Source organism: Haliotis cracherodii, unplaced genomic scaffold (assembly GCF_022045235.1).
Source record: "Haliotis cracherodii isolate W230 unplaced genomic scaffold, xgHalCrac1.p SCAF_1, whole genome shotgun sequence".
Taxonomy (NCBI): Eukaryota; Metazoa; Mollusca; class Gastropoda; order Lepetellida; family Haliotidae; genus Haliotis; species Haliotis cracherodii.
The window spans coordinates 86,296,235-86,311,991 of NW_027266264.1; the positions used below are offsets into that span (position 1 = coordinate 86,296,235).

Consider the following 15,757-nt stretch of genomic DNA (forward strand, 5'->3'; position numbering starts at 1 on the left):
TGTTATGGGAGATGACATTGATTTGAACATTTGATTCAGTTGGATACAAAAGATTTTGCACCAGCTTTGGAAATGATTTATGACCGCCTCCGTGGTATTGTGGTAGAGCATCTGCCTGAAGAGAGGAAGGTCAGAGGTTCAGTGCCTGGCTGCTTCATACCAAAAGACGTTAAAGTATGGCACTTGTTGTTACCCTGCCTGGCACTTGGCATAAAGGGGCTTAAACAAGGACTCGTCAGCTCGGAGTCAGTATTCTATGTCTGAGTTGGATATTCATGTTGCATGGTATCTCAGTAGACCACTTTTAAATCTGCAATTAATCCTATTTCACACACACACACACACACACACACACACACACACACACTAGTGCCATTAGTTTGGTATGCAACATAAAAGGAAGACGTGCATTTCTTGATTGGATTTGTTGAGGATAGTTACAGTAACTGACAATATATACTAAATTGATGGCAAAGGGCTAATTTAGTTGATTGATCTGCTTTTAGAAGAAAAATATTTAGGTGTCATTATTATTGTATTGTAGATGTAAATTTGTTCCTAATTACTGTTTATATAGGGATTTTTATTGAACTGTTCAGAGGCTGATATGTTTGGCCCTAAGTCTGCAGCAAATGACAGAATCCTAGATAAATCCCTGAGAAATGGTGCTACTTTTGTATTAAAATTGACATGCAGACGTAAGCGATGAGAATTGTACATAATTTTTAGGGCAAGGTACATTTTTAGTTGTATCAGCTTTTATAAATAAACATGTTCTAATGTTATTTTTTCAGCACATGATAATGAGCTTTCGGGTGTCCGAACTGCAAGTCCTTTTGGGCTTTGCAGGGAGGAACAAAAGCGGCCGCAAACAAGAACTACTTCAGAGAGCGCTACAGCTTGTACAAAAAGGCTGCACAATGCCTGTGCAGATAAAGATTAGGGAACTTTACAGGTATTTCATATTATTTTCTCTTGTTAAATGAGTCATGAGTAGAGCTGGATATTGTCATAGTATACATGTGTGATGAAGGTCCTTTGGTCCTCAACTTCCTAGATTATAAACTTTTAATATAAAGGTTATGCACATGTTTGCATTACCACATGTTTGACACCAAGAGAACTAATCGGCGGGTATAAATGCAATGCTGTATCACAGCACTCATAGTGCGAACATGCCATTTAATGAATCGCTGTTGTTGATACAGGCGCCTTATTATTAAAAAACTGTAAATTTGTCCACCAAAACCTTTGAGCCTGAGGGAATTTCAAAGCGGAATAAGTCCCTGAAATTAGATGTTGCTTTTAAGATATTAGTAGCCAGGAAATAGTATAATTTTTTACTTATCCTGCATTACTCCTTAATGCATTCACTGCTTACCTTGCGACAAAAAAAAACTGGGACAGCTAACCGGCGATGGTCCTTGGGTGAATGGCTCTGTTCGTAATCCCACTTTTACATCCCCCGTCGCTGTCCCTGTGACCTCACGTGACCAAAGGTCAACTCTTCACATCACTGCCTGTCGCGACATAGCTAGGACGTTTCCAGCGGAGCTCTCGTTTTTTGGATTTATTTAGACCTTCTAATTCTTCTACCATTCTAAAATTCTTCTGCGATGGGTGATGTATACATTTCATATTACTTTCAACATGTTGTGAAGTTGTATTTGATGTTTTGAGGCGGGAAAAAAAGACGTGTCTTTTTTGCTTTTCCCGCCACGTGCTATCTGTTCCCCGCCATTTTGAATTGTGTTACAATTGTTTGCTTGGAAGGTAGTCAATTGTTTACAATTATCGGCTAGGTATGTATAACATATTTCATATGTTGTTTTAAATACTACTAGCCTTGGCGGTTCATTGAGTTGCGTATATTCAAGCATTTATACACTTTCAACTCGTTCAAAATTTGCCGAGAAATTATCTACGGCAGTAAATTCCAGTCCCGTTTTCTTCTAGTATATTATTGCGTAACTTATGCTTGCGCGTTGTACTAATTGTCGTGGAAAAAAATCTATTCAAGATCCTCACCCACGTTGTTTGTCGTGTACACAAATTTGTGCACCAAATTCTAAATGTGTTTTTTGTATAAACCTCTCTCCAACGAGTTTCGCGAGGTATAGGCAAGTTACTCACAAACGTATTTTACAGCAATCACGTCGTGAGAAAAGGAAAATGTCTTTATCGCTATCGCGAATGAGCGATGGACAGGATTCGATCATTACGACGCAACCTTTATCTATGAGGGATAATAGGTCGGCCGTAACTGTCACCGCGGAGGTGCACATGCCACCGGAATCTTCTCTCCCGGAGAATGTTGGGCGTATTATAATTGCACCTAATTTGCAGTCTTTGGAGAATTCTACATCTGTTACGGCTGCAGACAGTGCGCCAGCGTCTCAAGATGCGTTGTCGGGGGTAGCGCCAAGCCAAGCTAGACTCAGGTCTCCATTGAGCATTGCGCCTCATATGCCTGCGCCAAGCGCAGCCAAGCCCTACTACACAAGCGCTTCTACAGGGACATCAGCCCCAGGGCTATCAGCGTATGATATTACGCAAGCAGCGCACGATCAGCTTAGCGCTGTACCAACGTTCCCAGCGCAGGCGCCTATGCCAATTCCAAACACTAATTGGATGCAAAATTTTCTACAGTCAATGTGGCAGCAGTCTATGACACAACTGTATCCTGCGCCTACGCCTATGTCTACGTCTATGCCTACGCCTATGCCTATGTATCAGACACCTGCATCAAATACATCTACAGCACATATTTTACCGCCTACTCCAGTGACTAATGTGTATAACACTCCTATTATGAGTCATAATACAGTACATTCTTCGTTGAGTAGTACCAGTACACCTGCCCGTACTTGGACATCAACTCATGATTCCTTGTCACCAGGCAGTTCATCTAAGCCCTCGGTCAGAGGTAATATTGCACATCGGAGTAGAAGTCGTTCACCATCAAGACGTACACATCAACGTCGTTCTGATTCATCAGATGGTTCTAATGATGAGGAGGGAGATTCCGCGAACGAATGGAATACTCACCTTAGCCTGGCTCAAGTACCTGATTGGGTAGCTGACCGCCTCATTTCAGTACCTTCCCCGGGTAGTGGGGTGGATAAAAAAGATACTATTTGGACACATCCCACGTCGATTCCGATTGACCCTATGATGTCAGATATGATTAGATCTTTGGATGAGGACTTCTCCAGGCTGACACTTACGCCGTCATTCAGACCTCCCAGATTTAGGAAAGATGAATTTCCTATACATGGCTTTGAGGCAGCAAACCAGGCACATAGTTTGGATGAGGATATACAGAGAATGACAGGCTCGTCAAGGCCTACCACTCTTAAGGTTCAGGATACCAGAGTTGCGTTTATTGAAACAGAAATCCGAAGGGTATTAAAACCTTTAGCAGCATTAGCATCGTCTACTCGGGCGGTAGAGCAGGATCTGTCAGAGGATAATCCTAACCGACTAGATCACCTCCAAACTATAGTTGATTTTCAACAGCGTCAGATTGACCATATAAGGAATCATCTTAAAGCTGCGTTGGCAGAAATAACTGTCACTCGGAGATTGGGTTATTTAGCCTTATCTACTTGGGACTCAGAGTTTAAACGCAGATTGCTACGTCAACCCTGGTCTTCATCATCTCTGTTCAACGAACAGATTTCAGACACACACGCCAAGGTTTCCAGTTACGCTAGGGATGAAACAGCACTCAAGGCTTTGGAGCATGTTTCTCAAAATTTCTCCCAGCGATCAGGCAAGTCAGGCAACTACAGGCCTAGACGTGAGTCGCTTAAGGAAGGACAGGTGCAAGATTCTTTTCGTGGCAAAGGGCGTGGCAGAGGAAAACCCCAGGGTTCTTATCAATCCCGACGTGGTAAATACCACAGTAAGGGAGGTGAAAGGAGGGGCAAACATTGAAATGTTAGACAGTCACGACTGGGATCTCCTACCCCCAGTCGTCCCAATTGTCAATACCCCCGTAGGCGGGAGACTAAATTTGTTTTGGAAGAACTGGAGCATCCTCAGGGACGATTATGTTCTCAACATTCTACGCCACGGTTACCAACTAGACATAGAGGTTTTTCCTCCGTTGACCACGGCACCCATTCCGGGGAATTATCCAAGGAAGCAACATGTCCTTTTAAAGGCCAACATAGACTTACTATTGGAGAAAAGAGCCGTAGAGATTATACACAGCCCAGCGTTAACTCCGGGATTTTATTCTCACATCTTCCTGGTACCCAAGAAGGGCTCAGACAAGATGAGAATGATACACAATCTCTCTGTTTTCAACGAGCTCTATCTGAAGCGTCCACCCTATTTCCGCCTCATTACATTGAGAATACTCAGAACCAGCATAAAAGCGTTCGATTCCTTGATCAGTATCGATCTACAGGATGCATATCTGCACATACCGATTCATCCCAAAGATCGCAGATTCCTCAGGTTCCAGTTCAATGGGGTCCACTACCAGTGGGCAGTACTCCCATTTGGCATTTCAGTGGCCCCGTGGCTATTTACGCGAATAATGAAGCCCATAACTGTGTTTCTACAGCTGAGGAACATTTGGTTCCAGTCGTACATAGACGACTGTCTCCTGTGTCATCAACACACACTGATGTTAGTATGCCACCGGGAATTCACCAGAAGACTACTATATCAACTGGGTTGGATAGTCAACGAGGCGAAATCGGAGTTAACTCCATCTTTTCGACTCCAGTTCATAGGAGGACTATTTCAAACAGATCAGAACCTCCTGTCGGTCCCCAGGGACAGATGGCACAAGATTTTACGCCTCCTGTCACCTGCTCTTTGTCAACCACGCACACTTCACCAATGGCAAGTGTTGCTAGGGTTACTCACCTCAGCCCAGGACCTAACCAACAGAGGCCGATTACAGTTACGCCCAATACAACAATTCCTGAATCCCTACATCAGGAGTCAGGATCCACTCAGGGCCATCATGCTACCAACGCACTTGAGACCTTATCTCCGTTGGTGGACGATAGAGTCGAATGTCTTAGGAGGAATCTCTTTATCAGGGTTGTCCCCGAATCTACACCTATTCGCAGACGCCTCCCTTCAGGGGTGGGGTGCTCATCTACAAGACCAGACAGTCTCAGGGCTATGGTCAAGCGCTCATCGGAAATGGCACATAAACAATCTGGAGTTGGAAGCCGTAATCCTAGCCATATCCCATTGGCAGAATCAACTACAATCAACCCAACTCTCCATATCCACAGACAACAGCACTGTGGTGTGGTGCCTGCGCAATCAGGGAACAACACACTCCAACTCGCTACTGCAACAGACATTCAGGTTTTTCCATTTAGTGGATCGGCTGCAACTACAGTTCATAGTTCAGCACATCCCCGGATGTCGAAACATTCTGGCCGATGCTCTATCACGACCAGACAGGGTAGCACCCACCGAGTGGAAACTTCACACAGAAGCATTCCAAATATTGGTTCGGAAGTTCGGGCAACCAAACATCGACCTGTTTGCAACTTGCCAAAACCATCAACTTTTGACATATGTCTCCCCGTTACCAGATCCGAGGGCTTGGGCGGTGGACGCATTCAGCATTCCTTGGGAAGGACTAAAGGCGTATGCATTTCCGCCACCAGTTCTACTTCCCAGGGTAATACAAAAGATCCAAGAGACAAGAACACTTGCTCTGACTTTGGTCGCGCCCTGGTGGCCAGCGAGAGGGTGGTTCGTCGAGCTCAGGAAGCTAGCAGGAAACGACCCACTACCCCTTCCACAGTGGTCCAACTTACTTATCCACCCTCACAGCAAATTGCCTCATCCAACACCAGACAGATTTCGTCTGCACGGTTGGTTCGTCTTAAAAAGGCATTAAGTGCAAAAGGCTATTCGGCTCGGGCAGCAAAAGCTATAACCTTAGCTCATCGTCCCTCTACTAGAAGCCTTTACGATGATAAGTGGGTATCGTTTGAAACTTTTTGCAAGGCAAAAGGTCAAGATCCTACCACAGCGTCACCTCAGTTTTTAGCTGAATACCTCCTACATCTGCGTACCCAGAGACACTTGAAAGGTAGCACCATTACCACGTACTTGGTTGCACTTAACTCAGTGTTGGCCGTTCCGGATAATCGTAAGATTACTAAGATCCCGGAACTACAGGCCTTATTACGCTCATTTAGGCTTGAGGATCAGAAGACCAAGTTCCGCCCACCTGCATGGGATCTGAACGTGGTACTTCGAGGTTTGCGAGGACCCCCATTTGAGCCCCTCAATGCATCCTCCTTTTATGACCTCACCAAGAAAACAATGTTTCTCTTGGCATTAGCCACAGCGGCACGGGTGAGCGAATTACATGCAATCGACATTACCCGGGTTCGTTTTGAGCATGGGACGCACGGAACGGTACATCTAGGGTTGTGCTGGGATTTTATTGCCAAAAATCAATTACCAGGCCAACCTGATCGTTCCTTCACCATTCCACCAATCTCGACGATTGTGGGCAGTGAGGATGAGGGTGAACTTCTATTATGTCCAGTACGGGCACTGCGAATTTTCATCCGCCGTTCCAAGACTAGGCGTGGTTCGAGGAAGCGGTTATTTATACCCGTATCTACTACATCCACGACCGAGGTCAGTCGCAACACCATATCCTTATGGTTACGCGCAGTCATCCTTCAGGCCTATTCGATCGCCAATTTGGATCCACCAAGAACGAATAATCCTCATGAGATCAGGGCATTAGCCTCTACCATGGCCTTACACAGCAATTGTACTATTAAGACAATCATGGAAGGATGTTTTTGGAGGTCTGACACAGTTTTCGCTAGTCATTATCTTCGAGATGTGACTCTCGAGGACATTGAAGGTGTACGGAGTTTTGGGCCGTTGGTTGTAGCTCAGCAAGTTACCAACCCTCGACGCAAATAATGTACGCACCCTATACAGAGCCTTTTCATGTTTGGTGTAATCGATCAGATTTCGCCAGGGGAAGACAAGTTTTTGTCAGCAGGGCTATAATTATATAGTAAGTAAAGATTTGGCTGAGCAGCTCATTGTCTTTATTACTAAAATGTATAGGGAACTATTCTTTAATTCCCATGTGCAATTGTTTGCCACATTGTAATACCCTACCGTATTAGCGTTTTCTCTCAACTTTTCCGCTTAACGGTTTACTGACCAATCTGTGTCATGTTGTCAGGGTGTGAATTATCGAGGTTTCTGTATTGAGGATTTCCCACCTCCATACCGTCCGATACAGATGCATTAAGGAGTAATGCAGGATAAGTAAAAAATTTAGTAAAATCTAAATATTTTTTACATTTGTATACTTATCCTGCATTACTACGTTTAAGGCCCACCCGTCGCAGACTTGCCTCCCCACTTTGGCTTCAGAAACCTCAAAAGTATGTTTTTTTAAGCTCGGGCGACAGGCAGTGATGTGAAGAGTTGACCTTTGGTCACGTGAGGTCACAGGGACAGCGACGGGGGATGTAAAAGTGGGATTACGAACAGAGCCATTCACCCAAGGACCATCGCCGGTTAGCTGTCCCAGTTTTTTTTTGTCGCAAGGTAAGCAGTGAATGCATTAAGGAGTAATGCAGGATAAGTATACAAATGTAAAAAATATTTAGATTTTACTAAAATTAAAACAGGGAATCTGGTGGTCATAATGACTGCCAAGTATTGATATTATACTAAAAGATAAACAGCCGAGGAAGTAGCATCTATGATATTATATATATTTGACTCATTATGATGCTATTGATGCTTGGGTTGTCCCAGTTAAGCTGATTTGCAGATCAGTTTGAAAATGGAATAATACCTGGCAGCAACTGTGGCACTGAAGGTGTCATGACTTCGGCAGGAACAGAAACCACTGGGCGTATCCAGCTGGTCCTTATTTCAGACTTGTCAACTTAAAATGGCTAAATTTTCTCAGAGAAAACAACTGGTCCTTTGATTGTGGGTTTGAATCCTGCTTTATCCTGATTATGTTTCTTGACTTGTCAGCATCATATCCGTGCTTGTGGGTTTCACCAAGATGGTGAACGTCTGAAACCTGATTCACTTTTTTTTGGCTTTCCTCCCACATTATGCTGACACTCTGAGATAACTGAGTAATGTTAAAAGCAGCATCAATCCAAACTCAGTCTCTCCCTCTGTTTTGCCTTGTTTTTAGTTTTTAAAGTGATTATACTTCACCAGTCTTTCAAGAAGTTATTTAACTTAAAGTTGAAATTTTGCATGTCATATCTGATCGTGAAGAATTGCTTTTATGGCAGTATCTAGTAATTTTCAAGAGGAAAAGTGGAAAATGTCGGAGTCAAGTGGTAGCATTATCACTCAGGGTATATGTGGTTTTATGCATCCTGCGTCAGGTTTTATACCACATGTACCCCGAGTGATACTGCTACGTCGAATTTATCTTACTGAAATGTTTTAATCTGCCATTGTGAAAGAATTTGAACAAATTCAAAATAATTTAAATTATTAGAAAACAGCTCTGCGATTGAGCTGAGGTTAATTTATTTTCTGTCAAGAGACGTTCGTGTGCAGTTTTTGTGTTAGAAGCGGGGTATAAGGGATTTATGTTCCGGCTCAGAAATCCATGTGCAGCCTGTGTTCTTCGTGGCAGGGTATAAGGGATTGTATTCTGCTGCTCAGCCGGGATACATAGTATTTTATCAAGATCATGTGAACCAATCAGATGTCCTCATTCTGAAATGGGGTATGATAACGTTTTATCAGTATGAGTATAATCATTTGATACTGACAGAGATTCTTCCTGTGTCAAGCTGCTGCCTCTTGCATCTGAACATATTGTAGATTGATAGATATGTTCTGTAATATTAAACATCGCATTGTTGTTAATATTTTTTGGACTAATTTGCACATGCTAATAGTTGTACAATAATATTTCTTGCCAACAGGCAAATTTTTTCTTCCAACCTGCATAGAAGAAGATACCCTGGTGGTCCGGGCACAAGTCCCCCTCAAGTGAGACCACAAACAGATGCCCCTCCCCCCTCTGGAGGCCTTGGGACATGTAAGTACATCTACTTCATTGTTTCTATGAGTTCAAAATATGTACCCATGACTGATAATGGGAAACAATGACAGGAAAAGACAGCTGCTTGTCATTAAAAGACCTTCTTTGGGAGTTCAACTATCACAGATAAATCAAATAAATAGTAAGCATAACAATTAATGTTATAGTGTATGTTATGTTTGAGTTATAGAACTTTTAATAACATAATAATGGTGTTGTGGTAGGTTATAGATACTATCAAGGTTTTCCTATTGTTTCTGAGATGTCAGTGAATTAACTCCCATATTTTCTATACTCCACACAAGCAGTAGAAACTAACAATTTTAGTCCAGTAGTCCTTATTATAACATATAACCAAACCCTTAAAAATGGCAAATTTCTACTAGTCCTTATGATACCATTACTATTGGGCAGTTTGGTGAGGACTACAGGACGAGTGCCAATTTCTAACACGACACTCTATGCCCACTTCATATCCTTGGGCAACTAAACAGTAAAAAACATTTGTCTGGAGACAAAGCCTACTTGTCCAGCTTATTGACCCAAAATGGTGTTTTATCACACCATAAAAGATGTAAATGTATTTCCAACCACAAAGAATGATGTTGTCCAGGCCGTAGACAAATCTTAACATGGATATTCAGTCAGCCTATGTGACCTGCCATGACTTCTTATGTTTTGCTACATGGTAGTCTGATCTACCAATCAGACAGTGTGTCCTAAACTGGAATCGAAAAAGGAAATATACAATTCACTGCCGTCAGTTAGATTGGTCATACTCGCGTTGTTTATGCTCTTTTAAAACTACATTTAGTACCTGTTACAATTATTTTATCAAAATTGACTAAAGGTATGCTAAATGTAAGGTTTGTATGCAGACAACCGAAGCTGATTTGTTGTCTGGCTACTCATGTAACGAGCTAAACGAGATGAACATTGATTTTTCACACCCCTGTATTTGGAACAGCCTGTTACCATGACAGCAATCTGTTAACATCACCAGGTGTCATTCTTGTTTTATGCATCTGATTACAAGTTATTTTTTAATCTGTGATTTTCAGTTATTGATTTGGTTTCTTTGTTGTTTAACACTGCACTCAGCAATATTCCAGCTATATGATGGCGGTCTTTAAATAATCGAGTCATGACCAGACAATCCAGTGATTGACATCGTGAGCATTGATCCACCCAATTGGGATCGATGACATGCTTCAACCAAGTCAGCGAGTCTGACCACCCAATCCTGTTAGTCGCCCCTTACGACAAGCTTGGGTTGCTGAAGACCTATTCTACCCCGGATCTTAACAGGTCTTCAGTAATTGAGAACACCTGACACTTGCCATAAGTAAAGAAGATAAGGTCATTCATTCTAAAGACTTGTGAAAATTATGAGGGAGTATTTGATAGTGTGATTTCATACACATCACATCTCACGATTATTTGGCCTAACACTCAGCTGTGAATGTTGTTATATTAATTCCAAAATTAACTAAGACTTATGCAAATACTAAGAGACAATTTCAGGCAAGTAAAATAACATAGATGTTTTTAGTGCACATAAAAGTTTAGTTCCTGTAATTTGATTGGTTAACCTTGCCAAAGGTCTCATTATTTATTGTGCTTTGATAATTTGTATGTATTAAAATTTGATGACTGTATTTATATGCTATCATCAATTAACTTTCAACAATATGTTGTTTGTATGTTAAGGTCAAGGTCGTTTGAATATATTGATATTAAGTATAACTGTTCATCAAAGTATTATTATTATTTTTTATCAAAAGGACTCGTATGTGTCTGTCATATGTTGACCATCATATGTCTGCATCTACTTTCTTCAAGATAACAAAACATTAAATTGATAGCTATTGTCCACAGAACTATAACTTCATTGTTGAGTTGATTATGATACATAGTTCTTAATGTCTTCTATGCATCTGTTTTGAAACAATCAGCTAAGACGTTTAATGGATGTTGTTGGAACAGTTGTATTGTGTATACATATTGATGACATTTTGATTAATGTCTCATGGGCCACTGACACCAACTGGAAAGTTGGCACAACCCTGTGACTCTCCAGACGACCTCAAATAGGTATATCTTATATGATGCATGGAAACACAGCAAGCAATTGAGGGGGTAGTCAAACAGCTACGAGTATTAACATGGAACAATTACAAAATTAACATTAGATAAGTACGATATAGCATCTTGCACTTTCGCTTTCATTGCCAGAGCATAAGTCATAAACTGTTCAGTATTTCAGCCTGCTCTGAAATGGTGCCTTTTGCTATTCTGATCTTTATCAAATTTTTCATATATCCTGATGGAAATGGATAAGGGAACACATAAGTTTAGACACAGAAAATGTATATGTTGTGTTCCCTGCCTTGTCCACCAGAACGCGTTGGAAACAATGCACATAAACACACCTCAACATTTGATTCTGACGTGTTGAATTTGTATGTGTGCTATTTCAAATGTACTGACAGTAAAGCTTATTTCCTTGTATTTTATTATTGTTCTCTTATTCGTTTCCATCAGTATAATTCTTTTTTCATTTCCAAGGCAACAAGTTTTACTCATGGTCCCTTAAATATTTTTTTATGAAACTTTGCATCTCTCAGCATGCTCTCATCTTCACTGGGCAAGGGATTTAACTGACTGTAAAAGTCTTCTTTCCATCCTTGCTGAACAAGGCTGCAATTACCATATTCGACCCAATAAGCGCCCAGGGCACTTAAAAAAAGACAGAAGGGGTGGGCGCTTAATGTGACCAATTCAGAGTCAAATTGGCATAAATTCATCAGTAAGCCTTACCATATTTTCTTGAAAATAGTGCGCACTTTTTTCCAAAAAAAAAAAGCTGTGTAGAAGGAGGTGCGCATTATACACGAATTAATGAGTTTTGATGTTTTTTCCCCAATGGAAAGACATTATTGTGAGCACATCACACCGGAAATACCATGTCAACAAATCCATACTGAAGTTCGCAAATTATTCATGTAATTACACTGTCTGGCTATAAAAAGTGTTCTTTGTATATATGGACTTATGTTTGTAACTTATTTCATTAATTTTATTCAAAATTCCTTTTAATATTTTTTAAATAATTTCGAGGAAATCGTGTGTGAAGCGATCAAAAGATCGCACAATTCACTGTTATTAACAGCAACCACGGTCAGATTACTGCTATTGACGACTTGAAACGAACTTTAGTTGACAGAGAATGGATACATATATCATAAATGCCATACTTTGATTCGTTAAAAGTCATATTTGCTTTTGTTGGATGATTCTATGTCAACACGTAATTCTCGCGATCACACGATCACGTGCACAGGAGCCTTGACGGTGACTGGTCAGACTTATTTGGGGAGGGGCGCTTATTGGGTCGAATACGGTAGGTGGCGATTACAAGTTATGTCCCCTATATGTCCCTCCTATTGACTTCTCAGATTCCACCTTCAATATTACATGCATTTGTTTCAAAATGGCAGCGATAAGATGGGTTTTACCTCACGAAGTGCATCAAATCACTTAAGCACCATTGTAGAAAACATTAAAAGATTTGGAAAACATCAGTTGACACTCAGTTGATGGTACACATGCTCTGCACATCCTGCAATCGCCTATAACTGCATGGCAGTCGCCATGTTGGTTATGAACCGAGTGTCGATTTTCTTATGCAATTATGTATGCCTGGCATGAGAGGATCGGTGATCAGGCCTGGTGATTTGGTTGATCGTGTAACAGTGTACTCTGACAAAGTGGGACGTTGCTCATAATCTAGTGTGTTTTAAAAAGCAAGAATAGTATTATACAGGAGTTAGGAATTCTATAATTTTTTGGCTATTTTGTTATAGAATCATGATTCAAAGTATTGAAAATATATGTAACATTGCTATCAAATGAAAGTTCTGTGTGTTGAAAAGTAACATTACCAATTTTAGTAGAAACAGAGGGAATCATCTGACTTTGTCATCAATCATTATGTCAGTTGACCCACAAGCGTAAACAAAAGCAAATGTGTATGAAAACGGGATATGATTTGAATAATAACTATTTCATATGGAAATATACAGTAAGTGGTGCTTGACTTTTTCCCAGGGGTACATAATGTCACTGATGCAATGATTAATTAAAAGTGTCCATAGTTAATTGAGGAGAAAAACAATATTTAATATCTGAGTGTTGTTGGAAATGTTCACCATTCTGTTAGTTGTAAATAATTACAAATACTAGACATATTCATCATCAGTATGCAATGAATCAAGTATTTTTCTTCATCAATAAGAGGTTCAAGAATTCCTAGATTCAAGATTCAGCCATTTTCATGGACATGATATCCAATGTTCTGAATTCATGAATTTAAATATTAACACTAATTTGGGGACGGGTGGTGACCAAGTACTCAAAGTGCAGAATTGTGTCCCTTAGACATACCAGGGACACATTTCTCACTGATTCTCCCTGATTGTGGTTCTCATCTGTTATCAGTTAAAATGCTCTTGGATTTAAACAAAAGTGGTGGTAAATGTCAACGACCTACTTCACGACTTAGCGAATTAAGCTGAATAAACTTAAATGCTGTTCAAAGAGGTGTTAACCCCAAGACACTCGTCTCTAAGACTAACTCCTCTTCTGCTCTACTAATGATGCACTCTGAAGCAACATGGATTTATATTTTTTGAATGATTGTCAAAAGTTTGAAAGATGGAATGTATCAATTCATTTCAATCTGTCACATGTTCTATTCCAATGTAATCTGAGATTGAGCAGTCTGTGTACATTGATTTTGGACCAGCTGTTGTAGTAGAGATATTGACAAAAGGTGTGTTCAGCAAAGGGTGTCAATCTAAATGTTTAACACTGTGATTGTGTTGATGTTTCAAATAGGTGAGTGATTAGTTTTACCAGTCTCAGAACATTTGGTGTATTTCCTTGATCTTAACACACTAAAAAGTGGAAAAACATTTTTAGTGTTTTCTCGAAAATTGACTAGTTATTACTCCGTAGGCATGCATGGTAGGGCAATATTTAGTTTTTAGACGATCTTCTGAGCCTCACTAGGGATTTGTATGTTTTAAAAAATATATAAAAATATGTGTATTTATTAAACATTAATGTGACAGTGGTGCATTTCTTGGGACAAGCTATGAGAATGTTGTCATGACAACCAAACTTGTATTGCATAACTAAGCCTTACATAACACATGCACAAGGCTTGTTATATAATACAATTGGCTAGACACTCCCATGTGACTGGTAGTTACAGCTATTGCGTAATACAAGCCAGATCTTGATGGTGTACGGCAAGGCAGTGAATGCTCAGTCTTGCTTGGGCCAGAAGCCAAGAGAGTGTTGGTAATCATATCAGCTTTGTTGTCTTCAAGTTCATGATGGTAGTGACAAGAAGTGGAACAAGAGCAAGTTCATTGAAGGATCTTACCAATCAGAATATTCATGGAAAAGATAAACATTCCTCTTGTGCATTGCAGTCAAAAGCAGTGGCAAAGTCAAAAACAAGTATCATTATGAAAAGACTTGGTCTTGACAAGGAAAATATACCTGAAACATTTACGCGTGGTGAACGGTCAACACGTTTTAAACAAAACAGTGTTGGTCAGCATGGTAGAAATAGGCCTGAAGTTGTCGCCTCTGCTTCTGGTGCAAGTGTTGGTGCTTGCATGGGAGGATCTGAAGAAGGCTGTAACGTGTCAGACAGTACACCTGGCATGCCTTTACTCACATTGGCTTCAGGAACCAGCACTGAGGAGAGCTACACAACAGTACCAGCATTGCCTGGGTGTTTGCCTTCAGATAGGCACACAGCTGCTCCAGGAACAGACCAGGTCGATGTTTCAACCTCTGAAACTGCCATCACTGATTCCTCCAGCTCACTGCCTTTCAGTGCCAGGAGAGATTCTGTTTCTTATAATTGGGCTGGTGCCAGAATATCTCAACATAGGATATCCAGTGGTTCCTTCTCTGAAGAAAGCTTTTTCTCTGTTGCAAGCCGATGCAGTACTTCCAGTGAGAATTATGATGCTGATAGTCATATGGAAGTATTTCCCATACCAGTATTGTCTACCATTATGCCAACAGTTTCCTCAGTAAGGCCAGAATATGCTGTATCATTACTTGAAAGAGATATACAGCACGTCCTCCAACAAGTAACTGAAACACAGAATGCCAGCACAAATGGTTGGTGTACTCTCTATTACTAAATTAACAATACACTGTATATGTTTGAAGTCTCCATGGTATCAGTAGTTTTAAGGCCACTTCAATCATGCATGCAACTGTGATGATGTTTTCTATGGTGTAAGATCCAGTTAACTCACTCAGTTAACACATCATCCGAGGCAAGACATCATTTGGTAATGATGTCAGTTACAAATAAGTCAAAATCAATCCAGTCACAAGCAGAAGTATTTTAATAAGGATATATCTTACAGCCTGCCAGCATCGATTTCAGATCCAGTCAGGCAAATAGCTTTGATTGACTTCCAGATATGTGCCATGATGTGTTGCACGTTATTGTCATACTTGATCTTGTCAGCTCCATAGACCTGTGAAGATTTGGGGTAGAATAGGTCTTCAGCAACCTATGCTTTTTGTAAAAGGCGACTATGCTTGTCGTAATAGGCGACTAACAGGATCGGGTGGTCAGACTCGCTGACTTGGTTGATGCAT

The 15,757-nt window shown here is 40.7% G+C and overlaps 1 protein-coding gene across 3 annotated transcripts in view; it reads left to right on the forward strand.

Annotated features, from left to right (window-relative positions):
- LOC139453657 (E3 SUMO-protein ligase PIAS2-like) overlaps window positions 1–15,757 on the forward strand; it is a 56,737-nt gene that overhangs the window by 1,716 nt on the left and 39,264 nt on the right. For all 3 annotated transcript variants that reach the window (XM_071235139.1, XM_071235145.1, XM_071235153.1), the window contains exons 2-3: window positions 795–955; window positions 8,940–9,055. In XM_071235139.1, the coding sequence (XP_071091240.1) occupies window positions 795–955; window positions 8,940–9,055 (277 nt within the window). The remainder of the gene's footprint in view (window positions 1–794; window positions 956–8,939; window positions 9,056–15,757) is intronic.